Genomic DNA, 23076 nt, shown 5'->3' on the forward strand with positions numbered 1-23076 from the left:
AGCAGAGACAGAAATAGCACTGGGTTGATGCTGAGTGTACAGTAGGGGCTGCATCCCAAATGGCACCCTATACCCTTTTTAGTGCACTACTTTTGACCAGAGTGCTTTTGATATAGGGAATAGGGTGCCATTTGGTATGCAACCTGGATGAATCAAAACAATACAACTCTGTCTGCTTCTTAACAGCAACACAGCCTCCCTGTTACCAAAAGAGAAGGAGAATATCATAATACTGGGTAGTACTGAGGAAGGTGGAATGAGGGGTGGGGAAGATGGTCCTGGTTGTTGAACGAAGGAACCTACCGGAAAGATTTTTTTTTGCCTGTGAGTTAAGTGGTTATTACTAAGCCACAGAAATCCTAGCCTTTCTCTTTCTTTCTTTCTTTCTTTCTTTCTTTCTCCCCAGACATAACAGAACAGAAGAAGTCAGAAGTCCTCGTCTCCTTCTCTCTCAGGTGAGGAGCCCAAATCCATCCCTCTGTGCAGATTCCCTCTTTAAAATTTATGTTTCTCTCCTCCATATCCCATCCTTCTCTCCACCACTGCCTCCCCACACAAGGCTCCTACCCCTCACTAACACCAAACATAATACAATATTCTAGTTAATTTACTATTCTCCCCCCTCTCCTCTCTTCTCTTCTCTTCTTTTCTCATCTCCTCTCTACTCTTCTCTACTCTTCTCTTCTTTTTTCTTCTCCTCTACTCTACTTACAATACATGACCAAGAGTATGTGGACACCTGCTAGTCGAATATCTCATTCCAAATGATGGACCTTAATATGGTGTTGGTCGCCCCGTTGCTGCTATAACAACCTCCACTCTTCCAGGTAGGCTTTCTACTAGATGTTGGAAAATTGCAATGGGAACTTGCTTCCATTCAGCCACAAGAGCATTAGTGAGGTCGGGCACTGATGTTGGGCGATTAGGCCTGGCTCGCAGTCTGCATTTCAATTCATCCCAAAGGTGTTCGATGGGGTTTAGGTGGATTGATTCACTGTTGTGGTCGGCCTGTCTGGGTTGGCGCCCCCCCCTTGGGTTGTGCCGTGGCGGAGATCTTTGTGGGCTATACTCGGCCTTGTCTCAGGATGGTAAGTTGGTGGTTGAAGATATCCCTCTAGTGGTGTGGGGGCTGTGCTTTGGCAAAGTGGGTGGGGTTATATCCTTCCTGTTTGGCCCTGTCCGGGGGTGTCCTCGGATGGGGCCACAGTGTCTCCTGACCCCTCCTGTCTCAGCCTCCAGTATTTATGCTGCATTAGTTTATGTGTCGGGGGGCTAGGGTCAGTTTGTTATATCTGGAGTACTTCTCCTGTCCTATTCGGTGTCCTGTGTGAATCTAAGTGTGCGTTCTCTAATTCTCTCCTTCTCTCTTTCTTTCTCTCTCGGAGGACCTGAGCCCTAGGACCATGCCCCAGGACTACCTGACATGATGACTCCTTGCTGTCCCCAGTCCACCTGGCCATGCTGCTGCTCCAGTTTCAACTGGCCTGGGCCCTAGGACCATGTCCCAGGACTACCTGACATGATGACTCCTTGCTGTCCCCAGTCCACCTGGCCATGCTGCTGCTCCAGTTTCAACTGTTCTGCCTTACTATTATTCAACCATGCTGGTCATTTATGAACATTTGAACATCTTGGCCACGTTCTGTTATAATCTCCACCCGGCACAGCCAGAAGAGGACTGGCCACCCCACATATGCTCTCTCTAATTCTCTCTTTCTTTCTCTCTCTCGGAGGACCTGAGCCCTAGGACCGTGCCCCAGGACTACCTGACATGATGACTCCTTGCTGTCCCCAGTCCACCTGACTGTGCTGCTGCTCCAGTTTCAACTGTTCTGCCTTATTATTATTCGACCATGCTGGTCATTTATGAACATTTGAACATCTTGGTCATGTTCTGTTATAATCTCTACCCGGCACAGCCAGAAGAGGACTGGCCACCCCACATAGCCTGGTTCCTCTCTAGGTTTCTTCCTAGGTTTTGGCCTTTCTAGGGAGTTTTTCCTAGCCACCGTGCTTTTACACCTGCATTGTTTGCTGTTTGGGGTTTTAGGCTGGGTTTCTGTACAGCACTTTGAGATATCAGCTGATGTACGAAGGGCTATATAAATCAATTTGATTTGATTTGATTTGTTTAGGTCAGGGCTCTGGTTCCAATGGAACTAAGGTGCCTAACCTGAACCATGAAAAAGAGCCCCAGACCATTATACCTCCTCCACCTAACTTTACAGTTGGCACAATGCATTGGGGCAGGTAGCATTCAAATCAAATCAAATCAAATGTATTTATATAGCCCTCTTACATCAGCTGATATCTCAAAGTGCTGTACAGAAACCCAGCCTATAACCCCAACCAGCAAGCAATGCAGGTGTAGAAGCACAGTGGCTAGGAAAAACTTCTCCTGGCATCTGCCAAACCCAGATTAATCCATAGGACTGCCAGATGGTGAAGTGTGATTCATCACTCCAGAGAACGTGTTTCCACTTCTCCAGAGTCCAATGGCGGCGAGCTTTACACAACTCCAGCCAACGCTTGGCATTGCGCACAGTGATCTTAGACTTGTGAGCGGCTGCTCGGCCATGGAAACCCATTTCACGAATCTCCCGAACAGACAGTTCTTGTGTTGATGTTGCAGAGAAAGTTTGGAACTCAGTAGTGAGTGTTGAAACCAAGGACAGATGATTTTTACTTGTTGGAAAGGTGGCATCCTATGACAGTGCCACGTTGAAAGTCACTGAGCTCTTCAGTATGGGCCATTCTACTTCCAATGTTTGTCTATGGAGATTGCATAGCTGTGTGCTCGATTTCACCTGTCAGGAATGGGTGTGGCTGAAATAGCCGAATCAAGGGGTGTCCACATATTTTTTGTATATATAGTGTACCTCTCCTCTCTTCGCTAGCTGATGGGCCTTCACTGCCTGTCTGTGGCTCTGGATCTCTTTCTGTCTCTCTTCTTCTCTTACTGTATCTCTTCGCTGTCTCCAGTCTGTTTTCTGAATAGGACTACTCTGGAGGAATAATGGTTATTTCTTCTCTTTGTTAGGTTTGGAAGATGTCACATATTAAAAGGTGTTAGAGCAGATGAGAGAAGGAAACAGGAACCCCTTCAAGGCCAGAGGGTGTGTGTGTTTATGTGTGTGTGTATGCTTACAAATATATATATGTGTGTGTGTGTGTGTGTGTGTGTGTGTGGGGGGGGGGGTGCTGTACCGCCTTGGGGGTTGTCAGGCATATGTCGCACCTGCACCATCTGTAGAATCTCTCTCCACAAGGAGGTACAAGAGTTCAGGTCACACCCTACAGTAAGTTGATAGAATAATGCTTCTCTATTGTTTTTCTGCATTACAGTCTTCATGGGCTCATTTCACTGAGCTGAAGAGGCTTTGAAATCTATTAGCTGTTTATTGAGCATGAAACTGTCTGCATGTCCAACACACAGTTGCAGAATCACACAAGCGCGCACACACACACACACATTCTGCAGTTGTCAAGGGAAGAGAGCCAAAAGGCAGGTGCTTTATTTCCTCATCTTTAGTCACAGTGTACTGTGTCCATTTTCTCCCCGTTTCTCCCTCAACAGCCTGGTGCTAAATCATCATAAAGCTATTAAGTCGTCATCAATGTTTATCGGAGCTAAATATAACATGAAATCCCCTTCAGCTGCCGTTCTAGAGGCACAGACGCGTTAGCCAGTGTGTCTGTGTGTGTACGTGTGTGTGTGTGTGTGTGTGTGTGGTTCTGTGTGTGGTTCTCTGTATGGTTCTGTGTGTGTGTGTGTGTGTGTGTGTGTGTTTGTGTGTGTGTGTGGTTCTCTGTATGGTTCTGTTTGTTTGTGTGTGTGTGTGTGTGTGTGTGTGTGTGTGGTTCTCTGCATGATTCTATGTGTGTGTGTGTGTGTTTGTGTGTGTGTGTGGTTCTCTGTATGGTTCTGTTTGTTTGTGTGTGTGTGTGTGTGTGTGTGTGTGTGTGTGTGTGGTTCTCTGCATGATTCTATGTGTGTGTGTGTGTGTGTGTGTGTGTGTGTGTGTGTGTGTGTGTGTGTGTGTGTGTGTGTGTGTGTATGTGTTAGAAAGAGAGATATAGAGAGAAAGAGACATCGTTACAACACTGTACACAGCCATAATATGTATTTTGAAATGTCTCTATTCCTTTGGAACTTTTGTGATTGTAATGTTTACTGTTCTGTTTTCAATGTTTATTTCACTTTTGTTTATTATCTATTTCACTTGTTTTGGCAATGTAAACAATGTTTACCATGTCAATAAAGCCCATTGAAATGAATAGAGAGAGAGAGAGAGAGAGAGAGAGAGAGAGAGAGAGAGAGAGAGAGAGAGAGAGAGAGAGAGAGAGAGAGAGAGAGAGAGAGAGAGAGAGAGAGAGGAGAGAGAGAGAGAGAGAGAGAGAGAGAGAGAGAGAGAGAGAGAGAGAGAGGAGAGAGAGAGAGAGAGAGAGAGAGAGAGAGAGAGAGAGAGAGAGAGAGAGAGAGAGAGAGAGAGAGAGAGAGAGAGAGAGAGAGAGAGAGAGAGAGAGAGAGAGAGAGAGAGAGAGAGAGAGAGAGAGAGAGAGAGAGAGAGAGAGAGAGAGAGAGAGAGAGAGAGAGAGAGAGAGAGAGAGAGAGAGAGAGAGAGAGAGAGAGAGAGAGAGAGAGAGAGAGAGAGAGAGAGAGAGAGAGAGAGAGAGAGAGAGAGAGAGAGAGAGAGAGAGAGAGGATTATTTGCTGCTACACTGTATGATCATCCTACTATGTGTGTGGTGTGTGTTAAAGCGACTCTTATAGGTCCACACGTACACACACACACAATGTTATAAACAATGAATACGGCAGGAATTCATAAATATGACACTATGACTAATGACTTGTTTATAATCCTTCTAATAAGGACATGACCTGTTCTGTTGTTAATAATGATAAGTATGATTGTGACGCAAATAGATGATCTCTGTGACACCTTAAACATCATTATTTCCGTAGTACTCCCATAAAAAAATACAGTACCTTTATTGGCCTAATAGTTACATCATTAAAAATACAAACTTCAATTCATTTTAAAAGACTAGAAAGTTAGAACCAAGCCCCCCTCCTTGTCCACTGTACATAGAACCCCCCTGATGTCCACACCCCTACAACGTCCCTCAGACGGTTCCGGTGGAAGGTAACCTAGCGGTTAGGGCATTGGGCCAGTAACCAAAAGGTTGTTGGTTTGAATCTCCGAGCTGACAAAGTGAAATGTCTGTAGATGTGCCCTTGAGCAAGGCAGTTAACCCTTATTGTCCAAGGGCGCCGTTCATAATGGCTGACCCTGGCTGTGACCTCACTCTCCGATTGTCTCATGCAGAGTTTGGCATGCAAAAAACACATTTCCAAGTCACGCCTGTGTATAAATTACACACTTGTGCATGTCTGAAATAGGACAAATATAAGCAATCAGAGTCGGTCCCAACCAAAGGCCTGAACACCATCCACTCAGGACAGAAAACAACCCTACCAGCCTGGAACATGAAAAAAAACAGATGCTTCACTGTCAACTCCTTCCCACAGAACAGACACCCAATGATGGATCAAGGAGTGACACGTATCTGTTTGTAGCGATTAGCCTGTGAATAATCCTCCACTTTAGATCAGCAGTACACTTCTCTATGGGAGGCGTATAGTGGGACCGCCTACATCCTCTCAGAGAAGAGCCTGGTCCCCCCGGCCACCCAGATGCCCTCAGATCACAGAGAAGGTCTTTCTAAGCCACCTTCTTTCTGAGCCGCCTTTTTGCTGGCTGTGGCCTTTTTGCCTCCAGCTACACTCTTGGTGTTCCCCTGCAGAGGCAATGGTGAAAGGCGGTAGGTCAGTCTCTGCCTACTCCCCAGAAGCTCTCTGAACGAGCCTGGTAGTACAGCATGGACCCCCTCCACTACCCACTACAGCAGCCTGGTTGACTTTATGAAGGAAGCCTCCATGTCAGTCGCTGGCAGATTTCCACCCTGCCTCTTCTTCCAGATCACCCACCTTAGTGAACCCTGCTCTCACAAGCCTGGCCTGCAAGCTGGGTTGTGAAACAGTGGCTCCTCCATTATCCATGTTATCCATGAAATGTCTCTGTCAACAGCTTTTTCCACTACTAAAGCACAGCGTGGGAGAACAGAGTAATGACTGATTCAACAGTAACCTATCGTACCCAAGGTTGCCTGCTCTCCTCAGAACAGTCAATGCAGTGTCTCTCCAGCACAAGCCCTACTGATCCAGAAGTCTTTGTGCAGCTTGTAGACAGGAAAGCTGTCAATCTGGATCTAATGTCCACCAGCCCTTGGCCCCCCTCATGCAAAGGGAGGTGTAACACTGCTGTCCATATGTGGACAGACCAAAATAAAGTGAGAGGGAGAGCATGTGGGTGTAATCCGGCTTTATCTTACTTGCGGTGGTTGTTGTCAACATTTGAAGTGTGTGTGTTTGTTATGTGTGCGCAGCAGTAGTTATGTCTGGGAGCTGGGAAGGAGGGATGGACACTTAAAGGAAATTTGTCAGGAGTGCTGCCATATTTTCGGACATTATACTCTGGGAAGAATAAAGTGTCACATCTGCTCCTGCAACGCCCTCTACTGCTCATCCTGTGGCTCCTTGACCTGCCGCCACTCCCCCAGTACTCTCTCCCTCTCCCTCTCTCTCTACGTGTGTGTGTGATTGTGTGGGCGGAGACAGGTGTGTTGGAGTCAGAGCAGATCCCCAAGAGCTGCAACCTGTTCCATAATCAAAACGTCTACAAATACTCAGCCCTGCCACTTACACGCAGCCAGATCGTAATCTTTGCTCAGTCATTCTACGTTTCTAGCCGTTTGTTACTATTCAGATCCTTTTTTCCTGTTGTGCCTGTTTTCCTTGCCTGACACTGTTTTCCTCACCAGTACAGTTCTGCTCGCTATGACTCTGGTCCCTGTCTCCAGTCCCACGTCTCGTCATCCTGCTACTCTGTCCTGAATTCCCCACTCTACTGCTCCCTTGGATTCCCCTCCGGACCTGTATCAACCCCTCTCGCTCCAGGCCTCAGCCTCCGCACCTGGTTTCCAGCCCGAGCTTCTCCCCTGACCTGCACTCCATCTCCCGCTGTGTTTCAATAAATACCTTGGTTACTTCATCCCAGTCTCCTTTTATGAGTCTGCTCTTGGGTTCCCCTGTTCCACTCAGCGTAACAGTATAATCTGGCCAAAGAGATGAACCCAGCAGACTCTACTACTCTCCACCAAACCCTCGCCGGCCAAGGCGCCCAGCTCGAGCAACATGACCAAGCCCTGTAGACCCTTCTGGAACACATCAAGAAGTTTTCACAGAGCCTGTCTGACCTACACTGCCGACCCTTCGCCCAGAGCTCACAACCAGTTCCAAGTCCTTCTCCTCCACTCCGGGAGCCATTTGTTACAACTCCCGAGCATTATGATGGCATCCTCAGAGCTTGCAGAGCACTTTTCGTGCAATGTTCACTAGTATTTGAGCAACAGCCCTACTCTTATGCTAGTAAACGGGCCAAGATTTCCTTTCTGATTGGCTGCCTCCATGGAGTAGTGCTTTCCTGGGCCACGACGGTGTGGGAGAGACAGTCCCCCACCTGCTTCTCCTACTCCAGATTCACGGAGGAGATGAAGAAAGTCTTCGACCACCCGGTCTGAGATAAGGATGCCGCTAAACGACATAGTGTTGCTGAGATGGCATGTGAGTTTTGCACCCTCGCTGCTGAGAGCGGTTGGAATGAGGAGGCCCTTCAGGGAGCATTCCGGAACACGCTCACTGAGACCCTCAAGGACGAGTTGGTGTCCAGGGATGAGCCTGATGGACTTGATGAACTCATCTCTCTCGCTATCTGCATCGACAACTGTCTCCGTGTGTGTCAGAGGGAGAGGGTAGATAGGGTTGCATGTCCCATAACATCTGCTTCAGTGCCTTTTCCTCCTTCTCCTGCTGCATCCCATCCGCAGGCTCGTCCAGATCCTGAACCCATGCAGCTCGGCTGGGCCCGTCTCGAGAGAGAGGAGAGGCAATGACGAAACTGCACTAGGAGTTTCATAACGATGGTCATTATGGCCAAACAGTTCTATTTTTGTTTCATCAGACCAGTGGACATTTCTCCAAAAAGTACGATCCTTGTCCGCATTTGCAGTTGCAAATGGTAGTCTGGATTTTTTGTGGCGGTTTTGAAGCGGCCTATCAGGTTATGTCGATATAGGACTCGTTTTACTGTGGATATAGAACATTTTGTACCGGTTTCCTCCCGCATCCTCACAAGGTCCTTTGCTGTTGTTCTGTGATTGATTTGCACTTTTCGCACCGAAGTACGTTTGTGTTGAGACAGAACGCGTCTCCTTCCCGAGCGGTATGACGGCTGCGTGGTCCCATGGTGTTTATACTTGCGTGCTATTGTTTGTATCGATGAACATGGTACCTTCAGGCGTTTTGAAATTGCTCCCAAGGATGAACCAGACTTGTGGTCTACAATTGTTTTGCTGATTTATTTTGCTTTTCCCATGATGTCAAGCAAAGAGGCACTGAGTTTGAACGTAGGCCTTGAAATACATCCACAGGTAAACCTCCAATTGACTCAAATTATTTCAATTAGCCTATCAGAAGCTTCTAAAGACATGACATAATTTTCTAGAATTTTCCAAGCTGTTTAAAGGCACAGTCAACTTAGTGTATGTAAACTTCTGACCCACTAGAACTTTGATGCAGTGAATAATAAGTGAAATAATCTGTCTGTAAACAATTGTTGGAAAAATTACTTGTCATGCACAAAGTAATGTCCTAACCGACTTGCCTAAACTATAGTTTGTTAACAAGAAATTTGTGGAGTGGCTGAAAAACAAGAAAAACGTACTGAAGTCCTCATATTTCTGAGTAATATTCCTTGAATTATTCTTTGATGTAAGGTCTAATGGTAAATGTTATTCATACTACACATGGCGTACTGTACTGTATATACTTGGCCTCTAAATGTGCATCTCTGAGCTAAAATTAACTCAATAATTTATTTCTGGGACTCATTGTCTCATTGTCTCTTCGCTTCTTAATAGCTGTATAACAATTGTCTTGAGAACAACTTTTAGTATTCCGAGTGGATTCATTTATGGTCTTATAGCATTCAGAAATTATGGAATCAGATTGAATACTATATCATGGTCATATTCCTCCTATACTAATTTCTGTCATCCTCAGTCGAAGTGGATTTTCACTAATCCGCACACACACACGCACACACCCTCACCCCACCCTCCCTCTCTCACCTGTAGCACGGCGCTCTGGTCAAAGTTGTATGCGCTGAGTCGTCCCTCCAGGGTAGAGAAGGCCACATTGCCCCCGGTCAGAGGGGAGATGTCACTGAACTCGTCGTTGCAGACTTCCATCCTCTCATCGTCCCCCGGGCGAATGTATCCCTTGTCGTTCTTCCCATAGGTCTTGGTACAGGAGGCGCTGTAGTACTGGTAGGGGATCCATGGTCCATCCTCACTTGTTCGCTTGTAGATGGCAAAGCTCTCCGGTCGACTGGTGTAGAACTTGAGGCTCACGTAGGTGATCTCAAAGGCTTTGCCTGTGGAGATACAGGAGTCAGTCTACTATAGTGTGGAGGGGATGCAGGAATTGGTCTACAGTAACGTTATGTAGGGGGGATGTGCCTGTGAGCTATCGTCACGTGACATTGGGCATTGCCCCCCAATTCTCAGCAAAAGGGTTTCTGTCGGACACCACTAATTTGTGTAGGTCTATGTGACGCCCTTCAGATGAAAAACAATAAATATATGTATATCTCTAAACTAGGGACAAAATGAAAGCGCAACTGTATAAAAAAAACTGTATTAGTAGCCTAGTAGCCTGGTAGCCTGGTGGTCTCGTAGCCTAGTAGCCTGGTGGTCTAGTAGCCTGTTGGTCTGGTGGTCTAGTAGCCTGGTGGCCTGGTGGTCTAGTAACCTGTTGGTCTAGTAACCTAGTAGCCTGTTGGTCTGGTGGTCTAGTAACCTAGTAGCCTGGTGGTCTAGTAACCTGGTAGCCTGGTGGCCTGGTGATCTAGTAACCTAGTAGTCTACTGCTACAATGGGAGAGAAGGGTTGGAAAGAAGTGGGTAACCTATACAACATGAATCATCTCATCAGTTGGTGAGATGAACAACAACAATGGGGGATCAGCTTATTTTCCCAGAAATATACAAATCTCCTCTAATCTCTCATTACATGCACTGGTATGAGACCAGCCATGAACCATGGGTCAGCCAAACATACATGTCTGTTTTGATAGCTACACTAATAACATTAAGCAACTTAAGCCTTTGGAAAGCAGACAGCCAGACAACATCGCAGAGCATTCAGGGGCTTCCTGTGGGAACGATTTAGCAAAACCTCACATCTGAACGGCGGCATGGTTTCCAGACAGGCAAGAAGGCACACACCTCAGCAAGGGCCCTGATTAGTGGGTATGCTGAGCACACAACGGTGGGCCTCAAAGGTAAACCAACCAACCAATAAACAAACAAACAATCATAACATCCAACGCCTTCAAGTGGGGACTGTGCATGCCATGGAATTAAAGATGTCATTGATTTGTTGATGTACCTCTAGTGCCTTATTAAACATCTATCAGGCTGGAGAGGAGGAGATAAAGGGATAAATAGATAAACAGATGGAGACGGAGGGATAGAGAGAGAGAGTGTGTGTTTGTGGATGAGAGAGATAGCGAGAGACAGAGAGAGAGAGAGAGAGAGAGGGGGGGCATGAAGAGAGAGAGAGAGAGAGAGAGAGAGAGAGAGAGAGAGAGAGAGAGAGAGAGAAAAGAGGCAGGCATCGTCGAGAGAGAGAGAGAGAGAGAGAGAGAGAGAGAGAGAGAGAGGACGGGCGGGCGGATGAAGACTCACACTTTTATCTCAGGGATTTTGTATGATTCTCAACTCAACTAAATTATTTCATTATTTCATTAAAACACTCCCTATAAAAGGAAAAAGCCAAAGCTGAGAAAAGCTAAATTCAACCCCTGTCTGGTGGATCCCCGGCAAAGACGAGATTTCCTGTGAATTTCCATCGTGGGGGTGTCTGAGGGGGATTTGGCAGCTCTGGAAACTTCTCGCTGTAATTGGTGTTGTCTAATTGAGGCACTGGGGTGAGCAGCCATTTTTTGTCATTTTGTTTGAGCTGCATACTAAGTGGAGAAAGGAGTCTCACAAGCCGGGTTCAATTAAACCATGAAGGCACTATATTTCTGCATATTGCACAATCTACATGCTTGCATGGCCACTTGTGGCTGCTCTGCTGCTTGATGGGCTCTCCACCCTGAGAAGATGCTGAGAATTAGTGCGTGTTTTCATCCCACATTTTTCTTGATATGTAAACTGTAAAGGTGTATGATTATTGACCTGGATATGTATGAATTGGAGTTGATTTAATGTTGAGCATCACCCACCCTCATCCAAACAGAGCAGAGCATCCAAAACACTGGTTAGGAACACTAGCTTCCTCTTAGTAGTTCAGCCATTTTCTATACCACTAAGCATTATGCCAATCTTATTTCCTCTTTGTTGACCTAGTAGGCAACAACAAGATCCTACACCCTACACTATCTAGAGGGCCCTACATATAGGACTCTTGTCCCTTAGGCCTTAGTTGAACCCTTTAAGTAGAATACCCCCAACACTGATATGAAGCCTAATGACATCTGTCTACTCCTGTCTGCCAAGGTATCAGACATCTTCACATTACTCTCATCGTTCCAGACATCCTATTTCTATTTTTTTGTTGTTTCGAAACACCCTCTCTTGTCTTTCCAGACATTCTCTCTTGTTTTTTCAACTCAGCAACATTATCTCTCCCACAGCAGCACTCAAATCATTTAAGTTTCATTTACTCTCCGCATGAGGTGAGTTTAGTCCAGCTGGAACGGATACAAAAGAGAAAAGGAGTGTTTGTGTCCCCTGTGATGATGTTCAGTCTAATTGAGAGGTGTGTTTTTCTCTGATGAGTCTGCATAGTCCATCCGTCAGTAGAAGGGCCTGTATATTGTGCATGCAGTATGTGTGTTTTCTGCAAGTATTTCTATCAGTATCTCTAGTTGACCCATTTACCTACGGATCCATTTACCTAGAGATCAATTTACCTATGGATCCATTTACCTAGAGATCAATTTACCTATGGGTCCCAATAGAGTTTAACATGGAATATCAAATGATAGAACAATTATTCTGTGTTCAATGTTCAATCTGTGTTCACTCTCCAAACTGAGCAGAACTGAAACAGTTTAGCTGAGGAGCTGAATCATAATGAATGTGTTGAGTATGAATGACCTTTGACCCCTTTCCAGCCAACCCACCTGTTCATAATACAGCTGTGTGTCCCACCCGCCTGGGCTCTGATATGTCCTGATTGGCCCAGACCTAGACTAAACTCAACATCACCACACTAGACTCAATATTTACTAGGCTACACTGGATGTTTACAGGATGCTCATTTTCTCTATTCGGTTTGAGAGTTTGGGGAGAGTTCTCTTTTTGTAGATTATCTTTACCAAGCTGTAAAGGAATGACGTCACTGAACTGTCTGTGCCTGAAAAAGAAAGTGTAAGGTCTTGGTCACGGATGATCAGACAGGGTGTCCTCTGATGGGGCCACAGTGTCTCCTGACCCCTCCTGTCTCAGCCTCCAGTATTTATGCTGCAGTAGTTTATGTGTCGGGGGGCTAGGGTCAGTTTGTTATATCTGGAGTACTTCTCCTGTCCTATTCGGTGTCCTGTGTGAATCTAAGTGTGCGTTCTCTAATTCTCTCCTTCTCTCTTTCTTTCTCTCTCTCGGAGGACCTGAGCCCTAGGACCATGCCCCAGGACTACCTGACATGATGACTCCTTGCTGTCGCCAGTCCACCTGGCCGTGCTGCTGCTCCAGTTTCAACTGTTCTGCCTTATTATTATTCGACCATGCTGGTAATTTATGAACATTTGAACATCTTGGCCATGTTCTGTTATAATCTCCACCCGGCAAAGCCAGAAGAGGACTGGCCACCCCACATATGCTCTCTCTAATTATCTCTTTCTTTCTCTCTCTCGGAGGACCTGAGCCCTAGGACCATGCCCCAGGACTACCTGACATGATGACTCCTTGCTGTCCCCAGTCCACCTGGCCGTGCTGCTGCTCCAGTTTCAACTGTTCTGCCTTATTATTATTCGACCATGCTGGTCATTTATGAACATTTTAACATCTTGGCCATGTTCTGTTATAATCTCCACCCGGCACAGCCAGAAGAGGACTGGCCACCCCATATAGCCTGGTTCCTCTCTAGGTTTCTTCCTAGGTTTTGGCCTTTCTAGGGAGTTTTTCCTAGCCACCGTGCTTCTACACCTGCATTGCTTGCTGTTTGGGGTTTTAGGCTGGGTTTCTATACAGCACTTTGAGATATCAGCTGATGTACGAAGGGCTATATAAATAAATTTGATTTGATTTGAGTATATGGCCAATGTGTAATTCTGCCCCAGAAACATTTTAGCTTTATCTATTTGTTTTAGCATTGAAATCTCTTGTAACCAGGTACAGTATCCGTAAACAGTAATTCTGCCAGTAATTCTGCCAGTCTACATACACAGTTCTGTATGTAGACAGTTGTGTATGTAGACTGTTGTGTAAGTAGATTATTGTGTATGTTCAGTAGTTTTCCCTCTGCACTGCATTGTTCCTTCAGCAAAGGTCATTAGAGCCAGTCTGTGAGTGTGTTGAGCCAGTCTGTGAGTGTGTTGAGTCACTCTGTGAGTGTGTTGCATCAGTCTGTGAGTGTGTTGAGCCAGTCTGTGAGTGTGTTGAGCCAGTCTGTGAGTGTGTTGAGCCAGTCTGTGAGTGTGTTGAGCCAGTCTGTGAGTGTGTTGCATCAGTCTGTGAGTGTGTTGCATCAGTCTGTGAGTGTGTTGCATCAGTCTGTGAGTGTGTTGAGCCAGTCTGTGAGTGTGTTGAGCCAGTCTGTGAGTGTGTGAGCCAGTCTGTGAGTGTGTTGAGCCAGTCTGTGAGTGTGTTGAGTCAGTCTGTGAGTGTGTTGAGCCAGTCTGTGAGTGTGTTGAGCCAGTCTGTGAGTGTGTTGCATCAGTCTGTGAGTGTGTTGAGCCAGTCTGTGAGTGTGTTGAGCCAGTCTGTGAGTGTGTTGAGCCAGTCTGTGAGTGTGTTGAATGTCGAGTCAGTCTGTGAGTGTGTTACTGTGCCAACTATGGGAGGCTCTTATCCTTCTCTTACATCTGAGACAGGAAATGTTTTTCTTTTAGCATCAATCAATAGAAACCAGCTGCAGACAAAAAGCTCTGTGTGTGTGTGTGTGTGTGTGTGTCTTGGGAACAAACTGACCCCAATTACATACCACCAGACCTCCCAGCGCTCATCTTTTTTCTTCTTCCTCATCATGTTTTGTTTACTCCCCCTCCTCCTTCATCTCCCCCCTACCTCTGCACAGACACATTTCGGACCTGGCTGAACTGTGTGTCTCTGTGTCCTGCTGGTGTGTTTCTCTGTGTTTATCGTCCCAGCGACCCCCTCGGAGACGGAGGGGTCTTGTTTTGTTTGGAGAGCCAAAGGAAAACAGACAGAAGGGCAGCCCAGGCAGGCCCCCCTAGTGGAACACAGATGGGGCACGGTCAGGTTGTATTCAATATGGAGGAAGAAGAAACACTGTGACCCTGGTTCTGTGAGAGACACAGGATGGGGGATGTTGACTTGAATAAAACGTCTTTCAGTTGTTACAAAAACAACAGAAACCTCTCTCCAGTCCAGGTGGAGGTTACTCTCAGAATAACTCTGAAGAGAAAGAGACAGAGTACCCAGAGGCTAAAGACTGAACAATGTGACCATACAGTGTAATGTAGTATGGTCTTCCTGGACTAAGGTCTACTAGACCAAGGACTGGTGTGTTTGAATAACACATCACCAGACATTCCCCAGCCTCTCTCTCTCTGTCTGAGAGAAGTAACCAGAGATTAGGACCAACAAAGCCATAGAGCACTGCTCTCCTCCTTCCTCCTAGTAAAAATCAATATCTGCAGACAGACAGACGAGTTTCCTGCTCCAAGACCTTATGATTTAAACACTTCTTTCTTCCACAGACAGTCAGTCATACACTATGACATTTCAAAGACCTGTCATCGTTTTCTCTCTCTTTTGAAGCGAAACCTTTTTTTTTCTCAGGTTGGAATTTTTGTTACACCTACAATAGAGCGGAAGTTGGTTATACTCAGAGTTGTCAGAAGAAAGAATTCCCTGACTAGGCTCTCTGCTGGCTCCATCCTGTTTGACTGATGTATGTGAGCTCACTCTGCACACACATGTCACACACACAAGATGAATAGGAGGAAAAGCTAGTTTTTATAAAGTGGGTGTACTGAAGGGCTACATCCCAAACGGCACCCTATTCCCTGTATGGTGCACATCTTCTGACGGGAGCCCTATGGGTCTGGTTAAAAGTAGTGCACTACAAAGGGTGTCATTTGGGAGGTAGCCTTAGAGATCTTGAGGGAGAAAGGTATGGGTCATAAAGTAATTTGCTTCCACTACAGTCACAATGGACTCTGACATGATTGATTGATGTATAATCTCTGTCCCAATTAATATTTAACAACTTCATTGATTTTGTGCTAATGTCATCCTACTTGAAATCCTACTCTCACTTATTTAGCAGGACTTAAAGCTGGGCTCCATGGTGGTGAAACTGTCACATCCGTTTGCAAACAACCAACAGTTTCCATCTGACATCATTGCACACCATGCAGAGTGTGCACTAGGACTGTATCATCTTTACCACAATCCTGCATGCTGATTTCCTTAAAACAAATACGAAATGCGTCTGCGGTAGCCAGTGGCGCTGTTTCGCCTAGCGATGTTCTCAGCTTTAAGTCACTTTGAGAAATCAGAACAATTCTAAGGTTATGTGGCCACAGTGGTTGTCATGTACTGTATGTCATGGATGGCATTAGTTGATATTATGCCATCACACGGTTGAACCATAAGTAATAAAAGGCCTGTTCTTTAGCCTGACTGTGGTAGTGGTAGAAATGGCATCTTTCTATCTTCTCCTTCCTCCTTCTCTGCTCCCCTGGAAGTGGATTAGGTACTGTAGTACTGTAGAGTACTTCTTCTCCTTCCTCCTTCTCTGCTCCCCTGGAAGTGGATTAGGTACTGTAGTACTGTAGTATACTTATTCTCCTTCCTCCTTCTCTGCTCCCCTGGAAGTGGATTAGGTACTGTAGTACTGTAGTATACTTCTTCTCCTTCCTCCTTCTCTGCTCCCCTGGAAGTGGATTAGGTACTGTAGTACTGTAGTATACTTCTTCTCCTTCCTCCTTCTCTGCTCCCCTGGAAGTGGATTAGGTACTGTAGTACTGTAGTATACTTCTTCTCCTTCCTCCTTCTCTGCTCCCCTGGAAGTGGATTAGGTACTGTGAAGTACTGTACTGTATACTTCTTCTCCTTCCTCCTTCTCTGCTCCCCTGGAAGTGGATTAGGTACTGTAGTACTGTAGTATACTTATTCTCCTTCCTCCTTCTCTGCTCCCTGGAAGTGGATTAGGTACTGTAGTACTGTAGTATACTTCTTCTCCTTCCTCCTTCTCTGCTCCCCTGGAAGTGGATTTAGGTACTGTAGTCTCCTTCCTCCTGTGGAAGTATACTTCTTCTCCTTCCTCCTTCTCTGCTCCCCTGGAAGTGGATTAGGTACTGTAGTACTGTAGTATACTTCTTCTCCTTCCTCCTTCTCTGCTCCCCTGGAACTTCTTCTCCTTCCTCCTTCTCTGTGGATTTACTGTAGTATACTTCTTCTCCTTCCTCCTTCTCTGCTCCCCTGGAAGTGGATTAGGTACTGTAGTACTGTAGTATACTCCCCTGGAAGTGGATTAGGTACTGTAGTACTGTTCTTCTCCTTCCTCCTTCTCTGCTCCCCTGGAAGTGGATTAGGTACTGTAGTACTGTAGTATACTTCTTCCTTCCTCCTTCTGCTCTGGAAGTGGATTAGGTACTGTAGTACTGTAGTATACTTCTCTCCTTCCTCCTTCTCTGCTCCCCTGGAAGTGGATTAGGTACTGTAGTACTGTAGTATACTTCTTCTCCTTCTCTGCTCCCCTGGAAGTGGATTAGGTACTGTAGTACTTCTTCTCCTTCCTCCTTCTCTGCTCCCCTGGAAGTGGATTAGGTACTTCTCCTCCTTCCTCCTTCTCTGCTCCCCTGGAAGTGGATTAGGTACTGTAGTACTGTAGTATACTTCTTCTCCTTCCTCCTTCTCTGCTCCCCTGGAAGTGGATTAGGTACTGTAGTACTGTAGTATACTTCTTCTCCTTCCTCCTTCTCTGCTCCCCTGGAAGTGGATTAGGTACTGTAGTACTGTAGTATACTTCTTCTCCTTCCTCCTTCTCTGCTCCCCTGGAAGTGGATTAGGTACTGTAGTACTGTAGTATACTTCTTTTCTTCTTTTTATTTATTTGATTTATTTAACCTTTATTTAACTAGGCAAGTCAGTTAAGAAGAAATTCGTATTTACAATGACGGTCTAACAAAAGGCAAGAGGCCTCCTGCGGGGACGGGGGCTGGAATAAAAAAATGACAATTTAAAAAAAAATATAGGACTAAACACACATCACGACAAGTCAGACAACATAACACTACGTAAAGAGAGACCTAAGACAACAACATAGCAAGGCAGCAACACATGACAACACAGCATGGTAGCAACACAACATGACCACAACATGGTAGCAGCACAAAACATGGTACAAACATTATTGGGCACAGACAACAGCACAAAGGGCAAGAAGGTAGAGACAACAATACATCACACAAAGCAGCCACAACTGTCAGTAAGTGTCCATGATTGAGACTTTGAATGAAGAGATTGAGATAAAACTGTCCAGTTTGAGTGTTTGTTGCAGCCCATTCCAGTCGCTAGCTGCAGCGAACTGAAAAGAGGAGCGACCCAGGGATGTGTGTGCTTTGGGGACCTTTAACAGAATGTGACTAGCAGAACGGGTGTTGTATGTGGAGGATGAGGGCTGCAATAGATTTCTCAGATAAGGGAGAGTGAGGCCTAAGAGGGTTGTATAAATAACCATCAACCAGTGGGTCTTGCGACGGGTATACAGAGATGACCCATTTACAGAGAAGTATAGAGTGCAGTGATGGGTCCTATAAGGAGCATTGGTGGCAAATCTGATGGCCGAATGGTAAAGAACATCTATCCGCTCGAGAGCACCCTTACCTGCCGATTTATAAATGATTTCTCCGTAATCTTAATCATGGGTAGGATGGTCATCTGAATCAGGGTTAGTTTGGCAGCTGGGTTGAAAGAGGAGCGATTATGATATATGAAACCAAGTTTAGATTTAATTTTAGCCTGCAGCTTTGATATGTGCTGAGAGAAGGACAGTGTACCGTCTAGCCATACTCTAAAGTACTTGTATGAGGTGACTAAGTCAAGGTCTAAACCCTCAGAGGTTGTAATCACACCTGTGGGAAGTATGGCTAGACGGTACACTGCCTTTACTAGTATACTATCTATTGTCCTCCCTTCCGTTTAGGCCAACACCTTAAATATGAGTTAGATGTGCTCTATTGAATGTGATCTACTCTACTGGATGCATCCGGACCACTTTGAAAGGTTTCCAGACAGACCCTGAGCCTCACGGCTACATGCTTGCAATTACTCCAACAATGTGACACTAAGCCATGTCTGGGGCAACGGACGACGGACGATGGGCAGGATGGTGTTTTCTGAAGAGAAGCTTTGAGTGATTATCGGAGGAATACTAGTGTGTGTCATCAGTGGAGGATTTCAGAATGCTGAGGTTGTGAGGGACGTGTTCTGCTTTAGATACTTTTTCTCAGGGTGATTGGCACGTAATAGTCAAATCTTTTTCTGTCATTTAACTTCTTATAGTCAAGTCACTTTACATAATTGAACTCCTCACTGTCAAGTCTCTTTCTCTTTCTGTCATTGAACATTTCATCGTCAAATCTGTGAATTATTAAAATGCTGCGACAATACAGGGTTGTAATGGATGTAGCATGGCCTATAGGCAGGTGAACTCAACAAAGAGTTTTTGCAGTGCCTTGTAATTTTAAAGAAGTCTAGGTTAAATATTAATGTTCAAGGCAGAACTAAACAAAAGGAAAAGTCTGTAGCCTGTGTAACCTATGACATGAAATACAAATAATTGAACATAATAACACCACTTGAGGATTCACCTATCACAACTTAACATGAACACAACCTCGGGGTGTGAAAAACAGCTGAAAAACAGCTTCTATCTCAAGGCCATCAGACTGTTAAACAGCCACCACTAACATTGAGTGGCTGCTGCCAACACACTGTCATTGACACTGACCCAACTCCAGCCACTTTAATAATGGGAATTGATGGGAAATGATGTAAATATATCACTAGCCACTTTAAACAATGCTACCTTATATAATGTTACTTACCCTACATTATTCATCTCATATGCATATGTATATACTGTACTCTAGATCATCGACTGCATTCTTATGTCACTATCCACTTTAACTATGCCACTTTGTTTACTTTGTCTACATACTCATCTCATATGTATATACTGTACTCGATACCATCTACTGTATTCTGCTCTGTACCATCACTCATTCATATATCCTTATGTACATATTCCTTATCCCCTTACACTGTGTACAAGACAGTAGTTTTGGAATTGTTAGTTAGATTACTTGTTGGTTATCACTGCATTGTCGGAACTAGAAGCACAAGCATTTCGCTACACTCGCATTAACATCTGCTAACCATGTGTATGTGACAAATAAAATTTGATTTGATTTGATAAAATTTGATTTGATTTGATTTGATTTGGGGTACAAATGGAAGCCTATGGAAGCCTATGGAAGCCTATGGAAGCATATGAGAGAGAGCTTAAGCTTAGATTTTTTCCAGGTGCATGCAGGGTGAGCTTGTATAGTTAGACCTAGACCAGGACTCATCAAACTCAACTAATTGTGAACAATTTTGTACTTTTTACAGATGTGCAGGGTGAGACATAAAGAGAGTGTCTGTCTTACTGAGGTGCAGGGTGAGGTTTACAGAGTTAGGGTGCTGGACTCCGTAGAACATGGACTGGCTCTGCCACCAGGTGGGTTCCTCATCCGTGTGGAAGTCCGTCAGCAGGCTGGCGTTGTGGCTGAGGCCCGGGTCCGACACTCTACAGTGGTGGCAGGACCGCGTCGAGCCCGTCTGCATGCAGTAGTCCTCCGGGGGCGAACCGCACACGTTAGAGGCCATGACCGTGCGGTTGAAGGCTGCGTTCTCAAACTTGGGCATGCAGCGGCTTGGGACACCCTCGTTGTCATCGTAGCTGGAGTCCATGGCCCCATGAATGAGGGAGAGGGAGCGGAGGAGGAGGGTGAGGAGGAGTGGGGTGGTCAGTGGGGTATCCATGCCCAGGAAAAGTCACATACAGACACACACACACACCCAAACACACTATTAGAGTAATCCCGCAGATGTCTCAGAGAAGTCTATTTTCCTCTGTTTTTCCCTCTTTCTCTCTGTCCCTCTCTCTTTCCTTGTCCCTTTCTTCTCCAACATGTGTTCCCCCTCTGTGAACTAAGTGAAGTTACTGGGGGAACCCCTCTCACCAGGGATAGGAGGAGAGAGACATGGGTGGGAGGGACAGACAGACAGAGGGGGTAGGAATGAGAGGGAAGTGGGGGCATGTACACTCCCCCTCCTGCTGGCCACAGCAAGTACAAATGTCCCCAGTGCAATGCAATGATGCGGATTCACAGTAAAACCATGGTCATGTTCATTAGGGCGCACCATGGCAAGAGAACATAAATCTGTGCTGGGCAAATGTACGCACCACCTCCCTGTTTCACTCCATTTCAAAATGTTTCCCCCCTAACTGAACACTACCCAAGTGGTAGAACACTATGCTAGTAGCATTGAAATGAACCATTTGAATAATACAGGGGCCAATACTGAGACTGTTAAAACCATCCCATTGCACAATCTGCATTATACTGGAGAGTGTATGAGCTCATAGGGTCTTTACCACTTATGACGAAATGCAATATACTATATGATGATTATGGTGATACTTGCGTTAGTATCACAGTGGGGATTGTTGACTTCAGTAAGACTCTTCAGAATAACTACAGGTGCTGAACGGATTCAGAACCTATCATCTACCTGGCAGCAAGAAGGGAATATAGGAGACAGACGGGATGACTAGAGAACCTGTGAACGTTGCTTGAGGCTTATGGTATCTCTGATAGAGTGTGTATGATGTATTTGATACCATTACAATAATTCCGGTTCAGCCATTACCAAAAGCCTGTTCTCCCCAATTATGGATGCCACCAACCTCCTGTGGTAGGTAGGTAGGTAGGTAGGTAGGTAGGTAGGGAGGGAGGGAGGTAGTGACTGATTCCGTGTGTGTGTGTGTGTGTGTGTGCGTGCGTGCGTGCGTGCGTGCGAAAGAGAGATTTAGAAAGACGGAGAGGAATGGAAGTTGAGAGGTAAAGAAGGAGTCACAGTGGGAGTTGTGGACGTAAGGAGGTGTTTGGAGTGTGTTGTAGATTTATGATCCTTGGGGATTTACTGCTTCTCCTTTCCCATATCTCCTTGTGATTGCTCTGATTTATTACAGCTCTGTCACCACTCAGCCAGGGACATTGAAAAGGGAACCACATCAATTTGCAATGAAATCCTCTGCTGACTGCGGGCGAGAGGCAGACAAGAGAGAGGGAATGAGAGGAGAGAGGGGGAGGGAGATGAGAGGGAGAGGGAAAGCGAGAGGGTGAGGGAGAGGGACAGGGAGAGATGGAGTTCAGGGAGAGAGAATGGGAATGTCTTGACTGCCGATGTATCTCTCATTACGATGAAAGGGACTAATGATTCTGCAAGCTTACGTAAGGAAGTACTCACGGTGTGTGTGCATGCATAGGTGCCTGTGTGAGCGTGTGCCTGTGTGTGGCTACAAATGTATTTGTGCATATGCATGTGCATATGCATTAGAGTAAAGTGTACACAGCTGGGTGTATATGATTATTGAGTGAAGTGAATTGATTGGCAGGTTGACCATGTGTTCAGATATATTCAGCCTACTGTATGTGCATGTCATGATGTGGATCAGTAAAGTAAAGGGCTTACCTGTCTGTCCATACATTATGAATCAGCCCTGTGTGTGTGTGTGTGTGTGTGTGTGTGTGTGTGTGTGTGTGTGTGTGTGTGTGTGTGTGTGTGTGTGTGTGTGTGTGTGTGTGTGTGTGTGAATTCATTGGTCTTGGAGAGGACTGCAGAATCTCCTGAGGACAGGAGCTGGAGAGTGGTTGTGATCAGGTCAGTTGAATTGAATTAAACTGGAAAATGAACCCAGAGTAAATTTCTAACTCAATTTGTGACACAATGAAAAGGTAAGGTGTGAAAAATCGAATTTGCTACTGAAATAGCTCCAAAATAAGCCACACTATTTTAACTTCAAAGCCAGGGGTGATTTTGAGGTGTGTGTGTGTGTGTGTGTATATTTGTGTTTACGCCTGTGTCTGTGCCTGCGTGTGTGCCTGTGTGTGTGTGTGTGCATGCATGCCTTTATGTGCCTGTGTGTGTGTGTGTGTGCATGCATGCCTTTATGTGCCTGTGTGTGCTAAATGAACACAGCATGCAGTAGAGGGTGAAGGAAAGCACTTGAGAAGCCTGCTGGGGGAAGAAGCCTTATGCTGTCCTCCCTGCTGGTCTGGAAGCACTACTCCATACAACAACACACATACCAGAGAGTGGGCCATGATGGCAGGGGAAGAAATACTCTATACAACGCACATACCAGAGAGTGGGCCATGATGGCAGGGGAAGAAATACTCTGTACAACAACACACATACCAGAGAGTGGGCCATGATGGCAGGGGAAGAAATACTCTATACAACAACACACATACCAGAGAGTGGGCCATGATGACAGGGGAAGAAATACTCTATACAACAACACACATACCAGAGAGTGGGCCATGATGATAGGGGAAGAAATACTCTATACAACAACACACATACCAGAGAGTGGGCCATGATGACAGGGGAAGAAATACTCTATACAACACACATA

General features: G+C 45.6%; 1 protein-coding gene across 1 annotated transcript in view; it reads right to left on the minus strand.

The window, feature by feature from the left end:
• Positions 1–20567, minus strand: part of LOC115120723 (laminin subunit gamma-3-like) — a 235120-nt gene extending 214553 nt beyond the window's left edge. The window contains 2 exon segments of the mRNA XM_065018086.1: positions 9256–9560; positions 20039–20567. Of these exon segments, the coding sequence (XP_064874158.1) occupies positions 9256–9560; positions 20039–20414 (681 nt within the window). The 5' untranslated portion in view covers positions 20415–20567.
• Positions 20568–23076: the final 2509 nt, after the last annotated feature.

This window comes from Oncorhynchus nerka, linkage group LG4, assembly GCF_034236695.1.
Source record: "Oncorhynchus nerka isolate Pitt River linkage group LG4, Oner_Uvic_2.0, whole genome shotgun sequence".
Lineage (NCBI taxonomy): Eukaryota > Metazoa > Chordata > Actinopteri > Salmoniformes > Salmonidae > Oncorhynchus > Oncorhynchus nerka.